General features: G+C 37.7%; 1 protein-coding gene across 3 annotated transcripts in view; it reads right to left on the bottom strand.

The window, feature by feature from the left end:
- Positions 1-4,059: 4,059 nt before the first annotated feature.
- Positions 4,060-24,317, bottom strand: part of elmod3 (ELMO domain containing 3) — a 46,532-nt gene continuing 26,274 nt past the window's right edge. For all 3 annotated transcript variants that reach the window (XM_039665497.2, XM_039665499.2, XM_039665498.2), the window contains exons 7-13: positions 14,812-14,900; positions 14,579-14,702; positions 10,401-10,523; positions 10,120-10,250; positions 9,925-10,001; positions 9,617-9,744; positions 4,060-7,956 (exon numbers count right to left, since the gene is read on the bottom strand). In XM_039665497.2, the coding sequence (XP_039521431.2) occupies positions 7,712-7,956; positions 9,617-9,744; positions 9,925-10,001; positions 10,120-10,250; positions 10,401-10,523; positions 14,579-14,702; positions 14,812-14,900 (917 nt within the window). In that variant the 3' untranslated portion in view covers positions 4,060-7,711. The remainder of the gene's footprint in view (positions 7,957-9,616; positions 9,745-9,924; positions 10,002-10,119; positions 10,251-10,400; positions 10,524-14,578; positions 14,703-14,811; positions 14,901-24,317) is intronic.

The raw sequence follows: 24,317 nt of genomic DNA, 5'->3' as shown, positions 1-24,317 counted from the left end.
TGTATGTACACATATGCCTTTGAATTGTGCTGAAGTCAATAAACATGAACTGAACTGTCCAACCAACCACAAAATGACCTTGCAGACCCTATCCAGGACTGTCAAGAGCAAAGAGAAAAAGGCTTTGCAAGGCGAGGAGGGAGAAGCTGGTATAAAAGTAATGAAAGCAGGAAAATTGTGCATTAAGGAGAAGGCGGGGGAGGGAAAGAACCAGAACATACAGCTGAGAGAGAGAGAGAGAGAGAGAGAGTAAGAGAGAGAGAGAGAGAGAGAGAGAGAGAGAGAGAGAGAGAGAGAGAGAGGAGACGGAGGAGGGGGATATCAGCCAGAAGGCTACCAAGATTCAGATGGGAAGCAGGTTGAACGAATGTCTCATCACACAGTCTACAGTATTCAACAGCACAAAGCTTTTGTTAAATATCCACTCTAAGACGTTTTTCTGGAAGAAACATTTTCATCTCAGTCATGGAAAGAGCAGTGTGCTTCTCTGACTCACGACACTAAAATGTTGACAGAGGTTTAGTTTAGCACAAACCACTGAGCCTATGATGAAGGGGAAAGAGGGTCTGCAGCTTGCGACAACATTTGAAGGAGTAGGAAGGGGTAATGGAAACTGGCCAGCATGCTTATGTGTGAAAGATGTAGCCATCTGTCTTAAAACAGTCTGATAACATTCAGATGAGCATTTGCGAGACAAACTTTTCCCTCCCTTTCTGTTGCTTTTTTGTATCGTAACCCTTCTCACAGTCAATACTGAGTTGAACAGCTTAAGAACAGAACTATCACACAAAACGACAGCATTATTTTAAGGGACAGTTCATCCAAAAATGTAACTTTTCATTTATTCACCCTTATTGCAGACCTATACTGCTTTGTTTCTTCAGCATGAAGGAGATGTTTAGCAGAATGTGTGAAAAAAAACAAACAAAACATTCACTGAAATTATTTTCCTTCAACGTATACCTCAAATCTCACAGGTTCAATGCTAATATGTCTAGAGTTCAAGAGGTGTAGCACGCACATCCGAAACAATAAAACTGGGTGCTGGGCAGTCAGATAGCAATCAAAGTAAGTCCAATAAGTCCACACACCAGAAGATGCTCTTAAGCAAATTTAATGGTTGCTTACCACGTAACGTTTAACGTGTAACGCTTCATCAGACAATGCTAATATGTGAAACTGTGTCAATGCTAATATGTGAAACTAGATCTGGCATCATGCAGTGACATGCATTATTTGAATGTACCTTCACAATCACCTTTATTGTCAAGTCCAACCCAATCTCACGAGAATCCGTACGAATTTTACGAGGTGGCTAATTCGTAACAATTCGTACGACCTCACTCGTACGAATTAGTATGTTTTTGCTAAATCGTACATATTTTACGAATTGGCCAATTCGTATGAATCCGTACGAATGACCTAGCCCTGACTCCGCCCCTAAACCTACCCATCACGTGGGTTTGGACAAATCGTACGAATTCGTATGAGTGAAGTCGTATGAATTAGTACAAATTAGCCACTTTTTAATCACTCGTACGAATTGGTCGTGAGATAGCGTAGTCAAGTCAGTTTAAGTCACCTTTATTTAAATAACGCTTTTTAGAATACAGATTGTTTTAAAGCAGCTTTACTGTGATAACAGGAAAATAATGCAACAAAGTTTGTTTCTGCTGTGCAGCAGATCTAGAAGAAAATAGTCCAGCTCAAGTAATTTGTCCATAATACATGGTGGCCATAAAGGGATGGACGTGGTCAGAAACAATGCTCAGGTAGGCTGTGGCATTTAAACGATGCCCAATTGGCACTAAGGGGCCTAAAGTGTGCCAAGAAAACACACCATTACACCACACCCCCACACCATTACACCACCACCACCACCACCACCAGCAGCCTGCACAGTGGTAACAAGGCATGATGAATCTATCTTCTCATTCTGTTTACGCCAAATTCTGACTCTACCATCTGAATGTCTCAACAGAAATCGAGACTCATTAGACCAGGCAACATTTTTCCAGTCTTCAACAGTCCAATTTTGGTGAGCTCTTGCAAATTGTAGCCTCTTTTTCCTATTTGTAGTGGAGATGAGTGGTACCCGGTGGGGTCTTCTGCTGTTGTAGCCCATCCGCCTCAAGGTTGTGTGTGTTGTGGCTTCACAAACGCTTTGCTGCATACCTCGGTTGTAACGAGTGGTTATTTTAGCCAAAGTTGCTCTTCTATCAGCTTGAATCAGTTGGCCCATTCTCCTCTGACCTCTAGCATCAACAAGGCATTTTCATCCACAGGACTACCGCATACTGGATGTTTTTCCCCTTACACACCATTCTTAAACCCTAGAAATGGTTGTGCATGAAAATCCCAGTAACTGAGCCAGTTGTGAAATACTCAGACCGGCCCGTCTGGCACCAACAACCATGCTACGTTCAAAATTGCTTTCTTTCCCATTCTGACCTTTAGGTGAGTGTATACAGAGTGTAATTATATATATATATATATATATATATATATATATATATATATATATATATATATATATATATATATATATATATATCCGCTCTGCAGAAAACAGTGATGTCATCGCCCAGCTTAGTTCAGTTCTCATATAATGATGTCAATGCAGGCAGATCAATAATACTGTTGAATATTAAATGATTGCATGAAAAAGAGCAGCCAGGACATTCCGCAAAATAACACCTAATTAAATCTGTCCTGTTCTATTATCGATTTTTGTGTCACTGTATTATTATTCTACTATTATTTCAGGAAACAAAAGATTAAGAAGTGAAAGCTTTCCTTCTAAATACTAGAACGGAGACGAATACAACAGTGCTGTTCTCTGTTCCAAGCATGCGTCTATAAACACAAACTCCTTGGCCATCGTTTGTGTCCTTCATCCAGACAGGATGTCATCTGGCATAAGCATTTCCAGGAGAGAGCTGCTCCTCAGCCTAGCCAGATTCAGATATCAGCCAGGACTAGTCTGGAACTAAAGGAGTAAAAGCCAATAATTATAATATTGCATTTATTATAATAAATGTTGAGGATACATTTAACAACGATTGATTGGATAATTTGTTTTGTTTTTTTTTCCCTCGCCTCTTAGGATGTGCCTTTTTGTTTATTCTTTGGCTCTCAACAAACCAGGCCAGATGTTTGTCCTCCTTGACTGAGAAATTCCTGGAAGAATCACCAGTCTCTCTAAATTGAGCCCTGAGAGAGCAGTCTGAATCTGTTACCCTGACTAAGGGAAAAAGGGACAACATCAGATCCACAGCAGGTTTGCATTTGATGTTCTGATGTGTCAGCCAGGGAAATGTAGGCCAAAATCCTCAGAGGAGCAGTTCATTGTGTGCAGGAAAAATAGTCCTATAATGAATATTTCTGGATTACCATATTAGGGAGAAAAGGTTCACTTTACACTTTACAAGGTTCACTTTGTTAATGTTAATGAATTAGATATGATCAATTCTTTTTAGATCAATTCATTTTCAATATACTTTTGTTGTTCATTATAATTAAAAAATGTTAAATGTTCATTTAACATGTAATGTATACAATTTGCAATGCAATCTATAAGTATATGTAGAAATTATATATAGAGATGAATAAAAAGCTGTGTTCAATAGCATTTCCATCAAATCTGTGGAGCTTCCTGTAGAGTTCTGCAGCACAGATTTCATGTGGGTCTCCTAGATACAAGATGACATTCTCCGAGTCTACAACATATTCATTTACACTATTTAACTCAATGTAATTCCTGTGTATTGTGGATAACCAGACATTTGAAACTTTATAAAGCAACAAAGATAAAAGTAATTCCTGAGGGAAACCACAGTTGTTATTCATAAACAGATGAGAAAACATTCAGTACAGGAAAGCATATAGCTAGTATTCAGACTGCATCAGCCATTACAGAAGACTGACCCCTAATGTTCAATACACACTATTACAATGCAAGAATGATATAAGTTAACTATGATGATAGAGACATTTATTTTCCATTTGGTTTAAACAAATGTGCACATGTAAGGAATTACGATGTAACACAATTTAACATTGTTTTTAAAGTTGCATTTATTTATTACTCTTCATAAGATACATCACTGTACCACCGCATATATTCTGAAATATATTTTCATTATAAAATAGGGATTCTACAATCAAGGTTCAGATATAATAAAATGCTCTGAAGGATCAGAACAGACAATAATGATGCATCTTTAAATTAAGTGCAGGAAATTTTGGACTTTTGTTTTAATTTGACTCAGGGCAACTAAATGAATCAAATTGGACATTTGGGTTTGCATCTTCTCAACAAATAAATGTCATCTCAGTGGACCAGATAGATGAAGTATTGTGGAATGCTTTCATCTAAAACACACTGGGAAGAAATCTAACATTTAGGAGAGATTCTAACATTTAGGATGGCAAGATTTCTCATTAAAAGAGCTTGACCTCCAAACCAGCTTCAAACCCACAAATGTTCCTTTTGGTCCAAACAAATATTGTTACATTGTGCCATAGTAGAGTGAATCGTTTTTGACATTGCAACGTTGCAAAAAACCATTCACAAAAGCACAGTAAATACCAAAGGCCACAAAATTGTCTGATTTGTTTCGACGTCAAACCATTAAGATTGTTAAAAACATCCTCCAGCAAAGGTTCAGTTGCGTTTCAGCGTGTAAGACTACGGTTTTCACAAACATGGGCTATAGAAATATATATTGTAGAAGTCAATATTTGCAGTGCTGCATTAGTGTACATACATATACATACAGTACATTCTCAAGCTAGGTAGATTACTGCAAAAGACACCACACCATTTTGTGCTACGACATGGGATCATGGCTGTCCTCAATAAAATGTCTGCCCAGAAGAGATTTGTCTGAAGCCTGAGGTATGCATAATATGCCCCGGTAACAATCATAATGTTACAATCATATAATTTTGTTTATATATATATATATATTTATGTACATCTTCTTTTCTTCTAAGAAGACGCTAAAGAAGAAGAAAAGAAGACATATACATTAATAGTCATCTCACATACAGACCACCCTCTCCTTTAAAAACAAAAAAAAATTAAATACAGCAAAACAACGACTAAACAACTGATTGTGTGGACATATACAAGAAAATGTGCCAAACCAGGCTCATATCATGATCATCTGCAGGTTTGATTGTTCATAAGGAGTTTTGAGCAATGTAGTATGCAAGATAAAAGCACACTTTTGAGTAGTAGTAACCGGCTAGTTGACGGCGTGAAATATCCTAAAACAGAAGGAAATGTACATGTGCGTTCCATCGTTGTTATTTTTTTTGGTCAATACTCTCACTTGACAATATTTGTGTCTCCTCTTAACCGCTTGAAACTGAAATTAGCTGACATACTATTATGTAACATCATAAAATTCACTCTTGCTTTCAGCAGGTCAGTATGGAAAACAAAATCATCGGGATTCAAGTGCAATGCTTGCCGTGGAGTTTACAACAGCACTGAATTCACTCGCATATACAGGATTATGAAAGCGTTGAACCTGCTTATATAAACTAATGCAAACCAGCCAAACTATATTAAATAACCCTGGAAAGGGTGATTTGCCTTTGTATATAAACAATCTTTTTCCCATCATGCTTTTGCTCTTATTCAAGTTTATAAAATACTACTCTGCTTTATATAAAATTAAACTGGCTAAAGTGACAAGACTTCTAATATACATCCACTGAGTATTTATATTCATGTCGTTTAACGGGGGGGATACACAATAATAAAGTAAGAGCGTAACAAATAAACCTGAAACATACAGAACGCACTGTACTCATATCGTCTAACGACACTTTGGACTAGGTAACTTAGACAAACATATGCAACCATACCAAGTTAGATTAACAAGCTTTTTTAACAAGGAATTGAAAACAACTATTCCTGGATGCTACATCTCTAGCGCTACCTGACATGCTTACAAGACGAGAGTGCAGGATAGGGTTGCAAAGGGAGGAAAGACTTTCCCCATCAAGTTTTTTTTTCCAAAATGTACAGTACATCACTGTTAATTTACATGACTGTTGTAACCCTCACATCTTTAATGGACCTGGACTAAGGAGAACAAGACGCAAATGACAAAAATACATCAAATTCTCAACTAACTTGATTTCTGCACTAACTTGAAGTGGCTCAACAGTAAATAAAGTAAAGTATTCTACTTTTTTCGTGTTTAAATCAACAAGTCTCACGGTGTCCTTGACTATACTATAAACAGGTCTCACATCTCTACTTGAATGCTGTTTGTTAGATGCAAGAAGTTCAATAGAGTGATTCACTTTTAGATATTGAAGTTTTCGACGTGTCTCATGCAACTCTCAAGGAAATAATCATTAGCTTACGTATAACATACAGCTTAAATGACCAGCAGCTTCCTGGCTAATGTTTTTTTTAAAGCCATGTTTTATAGACACGAGTAGCCCTATTAAGCCTTGTTTACACACTTTCATTGCTAAAAGTGCTGTAACAATTTAATCAGTCCAACAGTTTAAAAACACACCATCTATTCTCTCAGGACAAGCTAGTAGACAGATTGAGAAAGCGGTCCCGCATGAGAAATGTCATAAGAAACCGATAACAACTTTTTTTAGGATCATTTCCGGCATAACAGGGTTTGAAAACATAAATTCGGGGCTCCTCCGGGATACTTGAAATGACCCAGCACAAGTTATTTGCAATGGGATCGTCCTCACAATGTTTCACAGACACGTTATGACTACTTACAACAGGAATGTACCTGCTAGAAACATGTAGGCTTTTGCTTCATGCAGACAAGCATAACACCTCCAAATATCACATTCAACTTTGAATACAGTCCTAATCGTGGCTCAAAGCGCAAAGAGAATTAAGCTGATAAGGACAAATCTGTTAATAGTGATCAGTCCGCAAGGGTCAATGTAAGCTTTGTAACGGAACTGCAAAATAGATACTCGCACATTCATACATTTTGGTCTACAGGTCACTAAAATGCACTTTCCCATCAAAAAGATGTCCTGACTTCACCATTCAGGCTCTTGTTGAAGAGTTCCTGCCAAAATAAACATGCCAGAAAATCTCCGAATCATATTGTGACATTTATCTCTCTAAAGGGATTTAAAAAAACAGCCAACATTTGATTACATTTGCTATTTAAATAAAACAACTTCTTCAACATCAATACGAACTCTGCAAACTATCCTGAATATTGACTCGGTCACAGTGAACATTTTCAAATGACCATGAGGACAAGGCTTTCACTCAAACACATGCCTAATAGTCAGGCCTTCACACAGGAAGTCTTTCTCACTCAATACCACAGTTGTGGGTAAGGTGCTTGCTTCTGCAGGCCACTCTGCAACTGCACACCAATGAGGCCTGTAAGCCTCTTTCTTTCAGGCAGGTTCAAGACAACTGCTGCCTGCAACTGAGGCAGGTCATTCTAAGATTCTCCTTTTTAATTGATAGCTACTAAATCTACTGGTCTTTTTCGTAGAAAGCATTAAAGAGCCAATGTACTACAAGAGAACAGAAGACCGTGAAGAGTTTTATAGCAATACAGTTACAACATAGACTTGTTTCTGAGTGTACTTAAGCAAGAAAGGACAGAAAGGAAACAAAGAAACAGAGAGACCAAGTTAGAGCATGAGAGATAGTTGAGATTGTACAAATCAAATGCCTCTATGTCTCTCAGATTAGTCTCGCCTCTCCCTCCATTTCAGGTGGCAGCTCACACACTCCGATGAAATTGATCTCTTTCCCCTCCTTCCCGCCTTGACTCCCTGCTTGAGACCCAGTGTCACAAGGCGATGGGTTGCTATGTGATAGTGTGTCTGGTGATGTCCGGTGTCCTGTCCCAGCACGTCGCTCCTTCAGGTAGCCCTCGAGACGTTTGAGAATCTGCTTGGGGTTCTTCTTAGCAAAAAGCTCCACTTCTGTGCATCACAGAAGAAACAGAGATGTGGTCAGACCTTTTCTTTTCTTTTTTTTAGGGATGCACCGAAATGAAAATTCTTGGCCGAAACCGAAAAAGAGGAAACCAAGGCCGAAAACCGAAAACCGAAACACCGAAAGAAATTATGCCAATTATCAGTATCATTGCATTTATGGCTATGACTGTGTACAAACGTTACTAAAATCAAGGCATTGCAATTGCATAAATTAATATAAAATTTTCAAAGAATAAATCAATTACAAATTATGCAAATATTTATTTAGCACAATGCACAGTATAAAATAAAATTCAAAGTAAAATGTTTTTGATCCCACTCATGTGTACATTAAATAATAATCTAATGGCCTGCAGAAAGGTTTTAAAATTAAATGTTCTCTCATAAAAACAAAGCCGAGTGCGAACTTCTTCTCATCACACCAGCACCCTTTGCACGTCTAAATTAGTTTCTTACATTTTAAAAATTTAGCATACAATAGCATAAAAAGCCTTTTTAAATTAACAAAGGTCCATGATTAATACAAATGTACATGAAACTTAACGAAACATGTTTAGTGAATGTAGAAAATATTTAAGAGAGCATTAATTTAGTTCTATACATATGTTCCCATATATATTTTTTTTGTAATGTCACACAAGTAATAATCTCAGAGTTTACTGGGTTTTACATGATTATTCTTCTTCTCACCGATTCCTAATGGTTAGAGGACAGTTACTTGAGTCGTCCCCTGTCGTTTCAAGGAATAGTACGACGGAGAGCGGGTCCAGTATAAACGCCTCGACCGTTTGGAGCGGTGTGCGCGCTGTCTGAGGAGACTCGCGCATACTTTCGCCTACCTCCGCAGCGCGAGTCTCCACAGTTTATACTTGACCCGCTCGCATCCGGAGTCGTTGTCATGGCGGCGCGCATTGTTTAGAGCAGATATAGGTGGATAAACAAGGCTTCCGTCTCCTCGCGGGTTCAGATTCACTGAAATACGTCCGCACCGCAAACATGTTGCTTCAGACAAGCACGTGCAGGTCGCGGTTTCTGTTTGCGTCATCACAACATTTCGGCCGTATTGTTTCGGTGATAAAAGTCTTTCGGCCGAAAACCGAAAATGCACTTTTGGGCCATTTTCGGCCGAAAATTTTTGGTGGCCGAATATTCGGTGCATCCCTACTTTTTTTCCCTTTTTTTTTAAAGTAGATAAACTTAAATGTTCAGCATTCAGGCTACCTTGACCAAAGGTGTTCAATTCTGCTCCTGGAGGGCCACCTTTCATCAGAATTTAGTCCTAGTCCTAATTAAACACACCTAAACCAGCTAATTATGGCCTTCAGGATCACTGAAAACATCTGGGCAGGTGTTGGAGCAAAACTCAGGAGGAAAGTGGTTCTCCAGACTACTCTCTAAACTACAAAGGGCAATATACACGTAAAACTCTTAAAGTCAGAGTAACAAGGTTCAGTGAGAGTTAAACATGTTTTTGGAGCAAACCTTTACTATTATAAATGAACTATATGGGGAAAAATAAAAGTAAATTATGGCCGCTTTAAATGATACTGACCAAATGACACCGTGTTCATTAAAATCTCTGCTGAATGTCAGTAAACCATACCAAGAACAAATACTACGCTGTTAATTTGAACTGAAAAGTCACCTTTGAGTACATGGCCAGAATCCGAGATAGTTTTCTGCTGGTTCTTCCACAGCTGATAGAGGTGCAGGAATGTTGCAACATAAAAATCATTCAGTACAGCTACAACCTGCTGCCTTCGGTTACACTCCCTAGGTGACATCACAAAGCAACAAAAGTTTTATTGCAATGAAAACAACTGAAGAGGTTATGTTAAGCTACAGCACAAATACACTCAGATGATTTCAAAGCTTTAAAACACACGTAATTAATATTACTCAAAATAACCATCAGTTAATGTTCAGGTAATCTTGTGAAAAATCATGACTTACTTGGACAGGACTTCCTCTCTAAGAGCATGGAGAGCGATCCGGGTCATGTTGATTGACATAACACTGAATGGAAAATTCTGCAGGTGTTAAAAATAAAAATAAGGATTTTTATAATAATTGAATGATAACAATAAGTTTGTAGTTTTTTAAAGACATGATACGTGAAGAAGAGTGTTTCTTTGTGTTTTGCATCACCTGGACTGGATGCTGAGAGAGTCTGTAGATGTCTCTAGCAAGTGGTAGTATCTCTGGGTCCATGACGAAGTAGAGAATGTGCATCAGACCCAGAAAACCAGTTCCCCTTAGATCTGTAGCAGGGTCTGAACCTAGGAGTAACGAAAGTGTCACACAAAAACAAAGTTTACAAACAGGTGGCTTCTATTTTATGGGATCATGAAAAATTAAATAGTCGATGATTGTGGTTAAACAGTTTATCTTGATTTTTTTAACACAGGTGCCTTCAATTTTTGACGTACCTTGAAAGCCCACATTCTCCCAGTGTGGTCCATAGCGAGGGCAGTCTGCTCGAGTGCAAGTCAATTTCCTGTAGACGGTCTGGAGTACACGCATGTGCACTGACTGTCCATTATCCAGAGAACCTACAGAATCACAAACATTTCTCTCTGCATTTCTCCAACTCTCAAGCCTGCTTCCTAATCTAGTTGTCTAATAAACCTGGCACTGTATACTACAAATATTGTTGGCTCTTTGACAAACTGCTTTAATTTCTCTTTTGCAAATCGCTTGGGATAAAAGAGACTGCTAAATGCATGAATGCAAATGTAGTTTAAGCAAATACATCACGCATGTAAGACTAGAGTTGCATCAATAGGCTTCAAAAATGGGCAGACACATACAGTATTTGATCAATTTTATATTGGCAACAGCGTGAAAAAGGTTGTTTGTTGTTTTGTTGTTTAATGTTTGTTGCATATTCCAATGTTCTTCTCCTGGGTAAATAATTAAATGCTAGCCCTAACAAAATCGGTACAAAATATAGCAGGGCTCGATAAGAACTGCCCGGAGCCAGCATGAACAAAGATAGGGCCAGCACTGCATCATCACAAAATTGCATCATTTGCACATGTTAAGCTTTGCAAATTTAAATATTCAAGCATAAAAAGACACGAAAGAGAACTCAATTTTGGTACTTGAACGCTGTGTGAGAAGCACCTTAGTTAGTAAAATGGAGTTCTCTTTTGTGTCTTCTTGCACTTGAATGTAACAGTTCACAAAATTATCTCAAAATGACTGTCTTGGCAAGTATCCTAGTAAATATAGTCAGTTATGCCTTATGTGAACATATGTATCCATGCATTGGGTCTTAAAGTTAAAGCAGCTTATTATATTACTGCTGCCTGTTTTTAATGTTAATCAAACAACAAAAGGCAAAGGAAATTGCTCACTACTCTTGTTTAACCCTCAGGGATCTAAGGTGTTTTTGGGGTCCTTGAGATGTTTGGACAAGTCCTGACATTTGTGCTTTTTTCAGTTGCTTATAAATAGGGCTGGGCGATAAAACGATAACGATGGTTATCGCAATATAATTTTTCTCGATAAAAAGATATCAAGACTTTGATAAATGTTCGATAATGTTTATGTGCCAAAAGCTGAACAAAACTCATTTGAACCGCGCGCCACACGGACCATTTATCCGGTCGCTAAAAGTCTAAACAGCAGAGCAGCACAAGCTCACTAGAGCAGATGCGTTTACTCTGATCGGTCTCGGTCATGAGATCCAGTGAGAAGTGCTTGAATTCAGTGAAGAACACAAATGTCTCAGTGATTTAAACCAGTTTAAAAGCAGATAAAACAGCACTGACAAACCAGTGATGTTTTTGTCAGTGATGACGATAACGAAATGATTTCGTTAACGCCCTGTTTTTTATGACGATAACGAGATGACTAGCTAAAAATAGCTCTGAGGTGACTAAAACATAACGAGAGTTTTCGAGTTTTCGTTGACAAAACGAGACAGAACGAAAATGATTATAAGTCTGACGTTCACAATGCATGTAATTTATGCCTGTTTTGCGTGAAATCGGTCTGTAGGTATGGAGCTAAAAAATAAGTATCAGCAATGCTGCCGTTTCCTATCACGTGCGCCCAGCACCGGCAGCCACGCGCACCAGATTCCACACAACAACACAGGGTTAATGGTAGTTTTTGTACCAAGTCAAGTCAATAGATTCGGACAAAAACTAGGATAAATCCTGTTGGAAAGCATATTTTGCAGCGATGTTTGTGTGAGCATATCAGTGAACATCCCTGACCACTCGGTGAGTTTGACGTCTTTGTAAACGAATGTTTAATGCGTTTTATGAATGATTGTGTGGGTGCTAACACACAAACCTAAAATTATCGGGACAAGAGCATTTGTCCAAATTTCAATCTTAACCGTTCTATTTCATCAGAAACGATCTTAAACAGGGCTTTAAGTGTAAAATACCGAACTAACCAAGACCAAGTACAGTGTTTATTCAGGGATTGTCTTATTCATTTTTATGTTCAACATACTCCAAGTGTCATGTTTGTTTCATACTTTATATTCAAGTATGCATTCTTTGTTCAATGCACCTCGGTAGTAGATATTCATTTTATTATTTTGTTTCAGAATGTTTGCAACTTTGCAGTTTGCAACTTTGCACTTTGCACAAGTTAAAGATAGACTGGGTTGTATACATAATGTTTGTGTTTACAAATAATATGCATCTTATTGTTGCATACTATGTGGTTCATTGCACTTTAGCAATTTCTCAAATAAAGCCACAATTGCCAAAGTAAGAATGTTTTTATTCTTGGCTTTTTTTGGAGTAAAACAGTGATTCCACTGTTACCACTTTATCAATGTTCTAGTAGCTTAACATTTTTGCTGTTTAAACTTTAAACCATTCCTTTATTCCTTTATTACTGTGATAACTGGTGAAAATAGCTTTTAATATTCATGGGTAAAACTATAACTTGAAATATGGGGATAAAAGGTTTCTGCCCAATGTGACAATGAAGTACAGCTTGGCAATTTGGCAGTACTGCATCTCCATCAATGAGAAAGTCTAGTTTATTATGCAAAGGTTGTAAGGTTAGCTTGTTTTATGAATTGCAATACTTGCTAAATCTGTCAAACCTAAGCCCATTTCTACTACTTTTTAAACTAAATTAATTTGTTAAAGCCTACTTTTTTTTTTTTTTACTAAAATTGATTAAACTTTACTAAAATCTTTTGGTGTTTTCGTCGACTAAAACCTTTTGTGTTTTCGTCGACTAAAACTTGACTAAAACTATTAAGTTTATAAGTGACTAAAATGTGACTAAAACTTAAAAGCATTTTCGTCCAAAACACTAAGACTAAGACTAAAACTAAAAGGGCTGCCAAAAACAACACTGTGACAAACAGGAGAAACACTGTGTGCAACGATAGTCAGAAAGCTTTTCTGTCTTCAAATTCCCATCATTTACCATGGATTTACTGTAACGTTAGCCTAGTATATTAAAGGTCCCGTACGTCATGTTTTTTGAAGCTTTGATTGTGTTTACAGTGTGCAATTTCACATGCGTTCATGTTTCGCGTGTAAAAAAGAACACAGTATTTTTCACACAGTTTACTTATTTGTATATGGCTGTTTTCACTGTCCAAAAAAACCACCAGATGACTTCCTTGTTTTATGAAGTCCCTCCTTCAGAAATACGTAACGAGTTCTGATTGTGTCAGCGAAACCGCTGTGTTGTGATTCGACAGCGGCTTATCTTATGTTGCCCGGAAAAATGTCACGCCTCCTACCATAAATTGGAGATGCATGCAGAGCTGAAGTGCTTCTTCTCCGTGGGAGCGCAACAAGACCACGCCCCCTATTTTTGTGTATTCCTAGTTACGTCATTAAAAAAGGAAGTAGAGGGATGTAGTCCAAACCGGGCATTCGCTGTATGCTTTGAAAGGGGACTTCTGTTAAATAAAATATCTCGCTAGAAAGTTTGAAAATGGAATCGCGAAGAACGGGACCTTTAACTACACCATGAAAAATGGGTAAATTTTAGTTCAAATGGATATCGGTATCGGCCAAAAAAATCTAATTCTAGGCATACCTGATTTAATCAGTTACTCTAGTAGCCGTCTAAACAACTTAAAATAGGTTGTGAAATAGAAAATAAATATGTCATTTATATTTATAAAAGAGTACTCTACAAAAAATAAAAATAAATAAATAAATAAAAACATTTGAGTTTATAACTAACTCCCCATTTTCAAATATGAATTTTTGTTATCCACCTTTCTGAAATAAGAGGATTTGAAACGCCTCGGTCGTAATGTCACAATTTTCCTCTAGATGCCCCTTAACATTTGTATGTAAATCAAGGAAGTGTGCTCTCTGCAAAATTCTTCAGAAAAGATCTCACACTTGAATGGTTTAAAAATGTTTGCATGAACAAAAGTCTTATTATATACTGCAACGCTAGCCAATGATTGATGGAAAAATTCCTGTGTTAATTATGTTAAATATTTTGTAACGTGTTAAACTAATTACAATTAAATTTCACGCATTAAAACAATAATTTTGACAGTCCTACAAATTATCCATTGGAATATACTAGTAAAATGATGTATAGTCATTTAAACAAAGCATACTACCTGACTTGTCAAGTCATATGTTCTACTCACATTGTGCGATGGCAAACACTAAGTCTCTCTCTTCTAAAAGGTCTTTGTGTAGCCGTGGAGGTCCGAACAAGAAATGGGTGATGGCAGCCAATCCAGTCCTGTGAATGGTGGGCTGAATATTCTTCTGATAGAGGAGAAGAGCAAGTATAAATTTAAGAAAAAAGAAAAAGAATGGTCTCAATAGTCATGACAATCATAGTGTCATAATGCATATCCACTTGAAACAAACTCACAAGCAAGTCTCCAAGATCAGTTGTCTGAAAATGCTGCAGAGCCTCATTGAAGGAGATCAGTGGTGATGGAGTGAGATCCTCAGCAAGAACTATAAAAGACACACTGGTTTTTTTTTCTGACAGATGACCACACAATGGTGCCGGTCAAAGTAACCAGCAGAGTTTTCTTTTTACGGACATTTTGATGATATGCCGGTCAAATATCGCCTCTTAATTAGTCAAGTTGAGGAAAACTGGAGGCAGGTTATGTAACTTAAATGACATAATCAGGCCATATAGAATGCAAATGTTTATTAGCCTAACTTTCAAATAGACAGAAAAGAGCATGAACGTCTGATTGGTATCAACCAACTCCAATTGTTTTTACTATGGTTTCACATTCATAGTTTAACAAACCAATCCTCCTTCCCCACATACAGTAAACTATCTGAATTGTTTTTACTCAAGCAAACTTAATTATACACTCTCCGTATGTCTCATTTAGCTGGTAACATTTAAATTTGCCACTGTGAAATTGGCTCCTTGTCAAATGAACTGGAACAAACAAATGACTAGGCCTATAACATTGTCCGTGTCATTTTAGGCTACTTTTTACGCTGTTTTGCTGAATTGGGCTAGCCTGGATGCCAGCCCGAACTCCGCCCACAACATTTTTTGGTGGGGAAGTTCGGTCTGGACTCGATCCATTGAGGAGAAATTATGATCAGGCAAGAAATGAACGGGCCAATCAAATTGCCAGGGCGGGCTTTATACGATGATTGACAGATGATCTGCAAGGACGTAATCATCACGTTATCAAAGAGCGCTAACTGATTTCCCTCAGAGATGACTGCAGCTGGAGAATTGAGATGTACAGATTCCGCTGTCGCATCTGTTGTAAAATAAATCGACAGTGCATTAATTATAATAGACAAACACAGAACTGCAATTAAGGCATTTGTCGATAGGAAAGATATTTTTGGCGTCCTTCCAACATAATTCGGGAAAAGTGTAACTTATCAGCTGGCTCTGACGGTCGTTAAGAAGATGGGACGTAATGAAAAGCCTGTGGTCGTTGTGGTTTCTCCTTTGGTCGCACTCATGGAGAAGTAAGTAAAAGAAGCAACAATCGTTATTTAACTTCTAAAATAAGTAAGTTCTGTATTTGAAAACTGCGCTATGCAAAGGAGTTGACTTACTGCGTTGCTCTGATTGGTTGTAGGTTTACCGACTATCCAATTGAGTGCAGAGGGGTTTTTTTCCTGGTTCGGTTACGACACGCCTCATAATTAGAAAATGAGTATGACTAAGTCAGGCTAGAATTGGGCAGCTGCCGACTTAAATTCAAAACTTCCCAGTCTGTCTCCACAACTTGCAATGTGCAAAAGCCGTGCAAAGTCCTGTTCACACATCGCATCTTTTGCGCACTAAAGTTTGTTATTTCAAATGTAGGCGCGTGGTATGCATGCTCATTTTGTCCAAACGTGCCCACGCTGCATCGAGATAAAAACATCTTTTGTTAATTATTTAAGTTAAAAAAAATTATTTAGTGTTGGCCAATTTTATGTTTTTTATTTGTATTATTTTATTCTGTTTTTCTCTGTTGTCACTGGCAGAAATGCTGCAGGTGCGTGAAAATTTTATCTGAATCCAGGTTCTGTTTTTGATCTGTTCTGTATGCTGCTATTTGAACTTTGCATGTTAAAATAAACCCTTTGATTAAAAAAAAAGTTTGTATTTTTATGGGGGACGCATCAATTTTATTTTTATTTAATGCCAATTCAATATTATAATCTTATCAGTTAACGGTTAATAATCGATTAACGAGCGGCAGTTGTCGGTCGGGAAAATTCATTGAAATGAACATCCCTACTGGAAACATTTCGTTAAAATCACATATGAGGACTTCGTAGGCTGTGGAGAAATGCAATCCTCTATAGCCACGGAGCACTGTCATGACAGCAAGGGCATCACGTCGCAGGCTTACGGCATCGATAAGAGAGCAGTGTCCGGAGATTCAATGCTTGTAAAATGGCACTTAATCCTTCTGATCGGTCGGGATATTTTTGCTTTATAGATTTTAGGCTTATTCTCAAATTCAGATTGTGTTTGGGGGGCAGGATTATTAGACCATTTTAATCTGACAATTTGACCGGAGAGTTTTAATTTTGTCAGAAAATTAAAAAAATGGAAAAACGGAAAAAACCCTGCCTCCATCATAAACATGGTTCAGTCTAGAAAATCAGAATACATAAAGCAAAATCACAAATAAATAATTACAATATGGAGGGTGAACCAAGAGAAATAAAAATATTATTATAAAAATATAATAAAAAATAAATACAAAAATATTGCACACATTTGAAATATTTTGAATTTATATTATAAGTAGGGCTGTCAGTTTAACGCGTTATTAACGGCGTTAACGCAAACTCATTTTAACGGCGTAGCAAACTTTGTAGTTTTTTCACATGCTTTTGCAACAGGACGCGGCATTCGTCCTGATCCATTTCGGCGTCTCGCGCTCGTCATCCACTCAAAGCCGGCTCGCAAGCCGAAACATGTGTTTGCGGCGTGCCTGTTGTTTTGTTTCCGGTCTAGATCCGCTTGCGCTTTGGTCGAAGAAGCAACAAAACGTCCTCGCGCGGAGCAAGCCATTGAAATGAATGGGTTTCAGAGTGCAGCGCGAGGACGTTTTGTGCCGCACACACTCGTTTCGGCTTGCGAGCCAGCCAAATAGTAACATTACTTTTGAGTGGATGACGAGCGCGTGACTAGGGATGCAACGATTACAGATTTTGTAAGTACGATTATTGTCAGAGAAATAATCACGGTTTAACGATTATCACTCTTATTATCCATCAATTAATTTCACAACATTACTAATGTATAATATCACATGAACACTCAACACTAGATTTTAATGTGTTATTTATTGCTGCCACAACATGGTATAAATTATAAAATGACAAACAATATCAAAAACAAAACAAAATAAAACCACTTTACCTAAAGTAAAACACAGTCTTCTTTTCAGTGAATGATATATGCTTTCTTTATAACTACTTCTTTATTCTTTCAAGCAGACATATTTATTTGTATGAATAGGCTATAATTAATCCTTATTAAAGCTATTAACAAACAGTGAATGCTTTCTCTTTTCTTTTGTTGCTTGATCAATAGACCGCATTGATCAGATACAGACCGCATTAGGTTTACACTGTCGCTTTAAGAAGTCGAATCATGTCCAATGACATGCGGATCCAATTGCACTGATGCCCACAGAAAACCGTACCGAATATAGTTCTTTTTTTTGCATCGTCACTCTTATTCAGATCTACAGACTATGTCTGCTCTACTCATTTTCCTAGACGTTTACATTTTAACATGTTTTGGCACCGCAGGGTAGACCAACAGTACAAATGTGGGCATCACACATGCAGGATATCAGTTCTGACTGGATCGCTTCCCAGATCATCACCATCAAACATTTGCGTCTAGTTTTCATTAGTTTCTCGTCTCGTTTTTGTCTGTGAAAAAATGTTGTTAACGAAAATAATACACGGAAACTTTTTTACGGCAAGTTTTGCAGACAGGCGATCCGTCGTCTTCTATTACACCCTTGTTATTCTTTGTGTACGCAAAATGCTCCCACACTGCTGACTTGAGACGGTTTTTTCTTTTCTGTGGAAATAGAGCGTCGCTGCTTAGTCCCTCTGCCATAGTGACTGATGAGCACTTTAAGCTGGTGCACTGCTGGTGTAACTTTGTTTTAGTTTTGTGTTAGTTGCCCGTGCAGAATACACGGTGTAGCAAAGTCTTTACGATTAATTAACCGTGACGTTTTAAATCGCGGTTAATTGTGAAATCCGGTAATCGCTGCATCCCTACGCGTGACGCCGAAATGGATGCCCTAAGATTCTGAATGGAAAGTTTACTTTTAAAAAGTTGCCATATTGTTCCATTGACAAGACCAAGTGATCTGTGTTTTGTCGTTGTGAACTGAGCTATCATCATCGCAGCACGTCCAGTCTGAAACACCACTTGATGATGGCCAAGCAAACACACAGACACACACACACACAGTTGATGTAAATTCTCCACCCCCTCGCCAATATTAGGACCTCGTCAGTATTTCTTTCACCCTTTTATTGATAGACAGTGTTACATTGAGTGAGAGATTATTTATATATGTTAGTGTAAAACTAGTGTGAAAGTTGAACACTATTCCAATGTTATTTTCAATAATAATATTTCCACTTTTCCATATTGATAAGAGCATTAAAATGAGAAAAAAAATAATGTAACAAAAAGAAATCAAGAGATATTTAGAATAGATAAAAATGTGCAATTAATCGCGAGTTAACTACGACATTAATGCGATTAATCGCGATTAAATATTTTAATCGTTTGACAGCACTAATTATAAGTTTTAAATGTATACATGACTTTAAAGGTTCTCTGAGCGATCCTGGGTGTTGACGTTCGGAATATTTTCAAACAAATCGGAGGCTAGCTAGACCTTCCCTCCTCCGCATCTCATCTCCTCCCCCTCCCTTCCAGTCTTCCTGAAATAATTGTGAACGTGCATTTCTAGCTAATTATATCCTTGTGTGGGTTTGGCGAACATAAGCGTCAATTTAGAAGAAAAAAAACTATTTAACGTTACCCACCTGTCCAGCAAAATCAGAGCAACCTGAATGTCGGACTGGAAGCCCTTCTGCCGCCGGAGTTCTCGCCATCGTTCAAAAGCTTTGCTACCGATGTAAATTCGGAACTTCGCACGTTCTTTATCCGACTTCTTTTTAATTTGTTCTTCAGAACGACGTCTCTTTGGTCGTGTTTCGGCCATTTTTCAAACTTCCCTCTCATGCTTCTCTCTCCTTCACACACACACCCCCTTCATGTGCACGCGCACTAACCCCCCAGACCCACCCTCAAATACTTCTTGCCAGTGATTGGCTGGAACACTGTTTGTTAGGTTTCGTGGTCCGGGTGAGACATGATTGTTTTTGTTGCCGTTTTTGGAGCCTGTGGTGTCTACAGAGACCGCGTTTTTTTACAGTGTGTTTAGAGGACATGCAGCTAGCCGATAGTAAGGAGACGTTTGATGTATGTGACAAAAAATGTTTTGGCCCCACATCGCTTAGAGCAGGGGTTCTCAAACATTTTGGTGCCAGGGACCCCTTTCAGGGGAAAAAAAATTCCAAGGACCCCCTTCATATTTATAACAGTTATTGAGCACAAAGTTAATGTGTGAGCGGCAAATGAAATATTTTTGCACAAAATGAATGGTCTCCACCCAGGGTACTATGCAGGAATTTCTAAATAGCCTACTGAGGTAACGAAAGTGATCTTGCTAGGAATCACGTAAGATCCCTCACTTAGGAATTTTTGATGTTCTTGATCTACACATGTGCATTTTAAGGTGTTTTAAGGCCCCACAATTGGATAACTATAGATTTAGTAGAAGCATGTCAGTCAGTGGCATACATTTTTTTTTTTTTTGTCAAGATGTCACGAAACAAAATCACATATTCCAATCAGGAATGGCCTTAAAAGAGAAATGTTTCAATAATTAGGCCTATTCTGCACACAAATAAAGCCCATAAGCCTATAAATACAATGATAATGGCATTATGTTTAATAGGTGCGTGCGTTGTTAATTTGAGCTACTGTAATTAGCTAAAAAAAAAACATACAGTATATGTTAAATATATGAATCCATAATGTTAATCTCATGGGCACATATGTTTCTATTGACCTGTTTTTTCCTTTGTTAAAGTTGAGCTTGATTAATACTTTGCAAACTGATTGTTTCAGTCGTTTTTTAAAACTTTTATCTAAAACAGCTGTTTAGTTAATTAAGGCCTACATCTTATCTCGCACTTTATGACCGTTGACTGAAACGTCGCGCGGGGAACTTTGAGTTCACTCCGACTCAAACATTTTGACATTGACGAGCTATCGTTGTTAGTCTGCTGAAGCACCTCAGACGAGAAGGTCAGTTATCATCGCGATGTGCATCCTTGCAACCTCAGTTGTGGGTACGGCCCTGTCACTATGCACTTTTATTTTGATAATGATCAGACTTCTAATGTCAAATCTACAGTAGCAGTGCTAGAACTGACTATTGTGCGCGCACGCGAGACGCCGGGGCGCAATTACATGGGAATTTTTCCTCAGCAGTGGAAACAGGAATACTCTTATTTATGGTCATAGATAAGACAAGAGTGCATCATCCGAAACGGTAAAGTGTCCATTTTTTTTATTTGTGTATAGGCTACATTATAAATGACTACAAAATGTCATGCATTTTAAAAATAAAGAAAAGAACCGGATGCGGGTTCATGCCGTCTCTCTGTCTCCTTTCTGGCGCACATCCCGCAAAATCAACAGCAGCGAATAGTCTACTTGACGCAAAGACATAGATTATCTATCTATAGAAAACTTTAAGTGTCTTTGTATTGTTTTATGTTAAATGCTTTATATAAGTTACTTAGGAATAAACAGCATGTTTTCAGATGATAAAGAAAACATGACTCATAGCATGGAAAAAAACGTTAGGTTGTAAATTATTTCGCGGACCCCCTGGCTTTAGCTCGCGGACCACCAGGGGTCCGCGGACCCCACTTTGAGAACCACTGGCTTAGAGAACCTTTAAAACATAAGTTTTAAAACATAAAATTCATTTTATTGTCACTGAATACATTTATTCAGAAAATATTAATTTTATTAATTAATTAATTAATATTTCTTTTTATTAATTAATTTTATGTGATAAGTGATAACAGAGGAGAAAAACCTAAAACGGTTTGCTAGTATCGGTGTGATACTATAAACATGCACGATCAACAGCAAAGTACATTTTTATATAAATAAGATCACGCTCCCTTTATCTGTTGCTGGTTTGAGAGATGGGGAGTCACACTCTCATTCATTTAGCGAAGATGAAATAAAGATAATAAACCCCTTCTCACTTTTTAAAGATATGGAGGTCGTCAACTCTCTTTATGTAGGGATCTGCCAACGTCAACTGCGCCGTCCACAGCTAGTGCAAAACGCTGCAGCCAGGCTTCTAACTGGCACTAAAAAAAAAGGACCACATTACCCCAGTACTACGATGTATTCATTGGCTACCGGTTCACTATAGGATTGAGTATAAGATTTTATTAATGGTTTTTAAAGCTATGCATAGCATGTCCCCAAACTACATTGTTGACCTTTTGGGAGCGTACAAATCAGGCAGGACATTAAGATCAACAAATCAACTTTTGCTGACAGTCCCTTACAGGGCTCCAGACTAACTTTTTTTTACTAGGAGCGCTGTTGCCCCTGACTGAAAATTTTAGGAGCGCAAGCAAAAAATTTAGGGGCACACCTTAAATAAGCTTGCAATGCAATTATTCAAATTTCCCACAAAATAACTGTAATACTGACAAATTCTTTAATAATAAATAGACTTAACATCATGATATGCTGTTTTATTTTAACTTTACAGGGCTCCAGACCCAAAGTTGAGGGCAGCATCACCTCAAATGAGAACTCACAGCGAGTTCTACAAAAAAAAAAAAAAAAAAAAAATCTGGTAGCTCTGGGGCTAACAATAAATCACTAAGCTTAATTTAGGGTGTAGATGAAATTAACTTTAGTTTTTATCATTTATAATGTCTTAATATTAATTAATAAAAGTAGTGAAAATATGTATATGGAGTGAAAATAGCCAATAAACATCCTACTGTTTACATATTATTATTATTTTAAGTGTTTAAATAAGAGTTTTCCAACATCTTAAAATTTTTCGTTTAAGGGCAATCTTTAAAGGATGAACAAAAAATGTGTTGGTATGGTAAATCACATAAAAAATACAAAAAATTAAAACATTTATATATGATATTATTGAAGTGCTGGGAAAGGATGTGTAGTACGCTACTTACACATTATCATATTTATGGTAGAGTTGCCTAAATTCATGGTTCTGTTAGGCTGATTTGTGGACTGAAAGCCTTCTATAAGTGTTTTTCCTGGTTTCCACGTCAGCGCTGTTTGATCTGATATGGTTTATAACAGAACTCTGCGCCGAATCGGAGTGTTTCTCACTGGATCTCGTTGTGTTGATGTTATTAATTCTGAGGCGAATTCAATGGAGTTCTTCACTGGGTCTCCTAGTAACAGTGTTGCGTGAGCGAGATCGGCCTGCGACTGGCAAGTTCGGGGCTTTATTTTGTCAATGGTTCGGATCGCTGCTGCAGCTCCACGGTCCTAATCATACATGAGTGGCGTATTTTCGTTCCACTTTCATTTTGTTTGCATTCGCTGCTAGGTAACATCACGACTAAAGAGTCGATAGATCGCTGATTGCTCAGACGCACATCAGTTTGTGATATTTGTTTCCGTCTCCTTCCCACAAACGTTTACGCGCGCTATTCTTGTCACGGATTCATTGACGCGCCTCTTCCACGCTTTACCATGCGTTTAACGTGTGGCAAATTTACTGGTCGCACATGTGCGACTGGATGTAAAATTCAGTCGCACACTCTCAATTTTTGGTCGCAAAATGCGACCATTTGGTCACAGTCTGGAGCCCTGCCTTACTCTAAAAAGAAGAGAAAGGGTGACCGAGCCTTCTCAGTTGCGGCCCCCAAGTTGTGGAATAATCTCCCCGCTAATATCCGGCTAGCTCACACAATAGAAATTTTCAAGTCCAAATTAAAAACGTATCTTTTAAACTTAGCTTTCAGTTGGTGCATTGTACAGTGTAGATTTAATTTAGTCACTTAGTTTTTAATTTATTTTTAATCCTTTCTACAATGTCCTCACTATACTGTTACATGACTGTACATTCACACCGCCGCCGACTTGAGCATCAAAGAAGCTCTGGCCGCTCTGTCAAGGATGCTTGTAAAAAAGTGCGGTGGAGCTTGTTGACGCTTTGAACGCTCTGACGTTGCAGGGAGAATAGAAGTGTCACAAAATGAAATGTAATAAACAGAAAAAAAAACAAGCAATACATAAAGAAAGCTTTTATAATGACAGCATTTTTATAACCGTTTTGGTCACATTAGCTATTATTATTGTACTGACTAAGTCCTAAACAAAGTCTAGTACTGGTTGCTGATTTCGTGGATTTAAGTTTAGACATGTGCGTGTGATCTTACACGTAAAATACAGACGGAGAGCGTTCATTAATGTTATTATTATCTAGCAATTTATTTTCCTGCATATCATACAGCGGCAATATTGTGTTGTCCTCACTGCAGTGTAGCAACTGTAGCTATACAACCAGCTAACTCTGATGCAAAATGACGACAAGTCGTAGTGAGCGATTTCTTGCTTACACTCTTACATGACAGAGTGAAAACTGTAACAAAGAAATAAAGATTGACTGTTTTAACATAAATCTTGTCTGAAGAAAAATATCTGTATATACATGTAAATAAATATTGTAACTATGTGTAGTCGTTTCTTTTTAAACACTATTGTAACATTAACTTATTAACATAAAAATGAATTTTGTACTTACGACA

This window comes from Pimephales promelas, chromosome 14 (genome assembly GCF_988280905.1).
Source record: "Pimephales promelas chromosome 14, fPimPro1.hap1.1, whole genome shotgun sequence".
Lineage (NCBI taxonomy): Eukaryota > Metazoa > Chordata > Actinopteri > Cypriniformes > Leuciscidae > Pimephales > Pimephales promelas.
The sequence above is the reverse complement of the archived record's forward strand: the minus strand, read 5'-3'. Positions and strand labels throughout refer to the sequence as shown.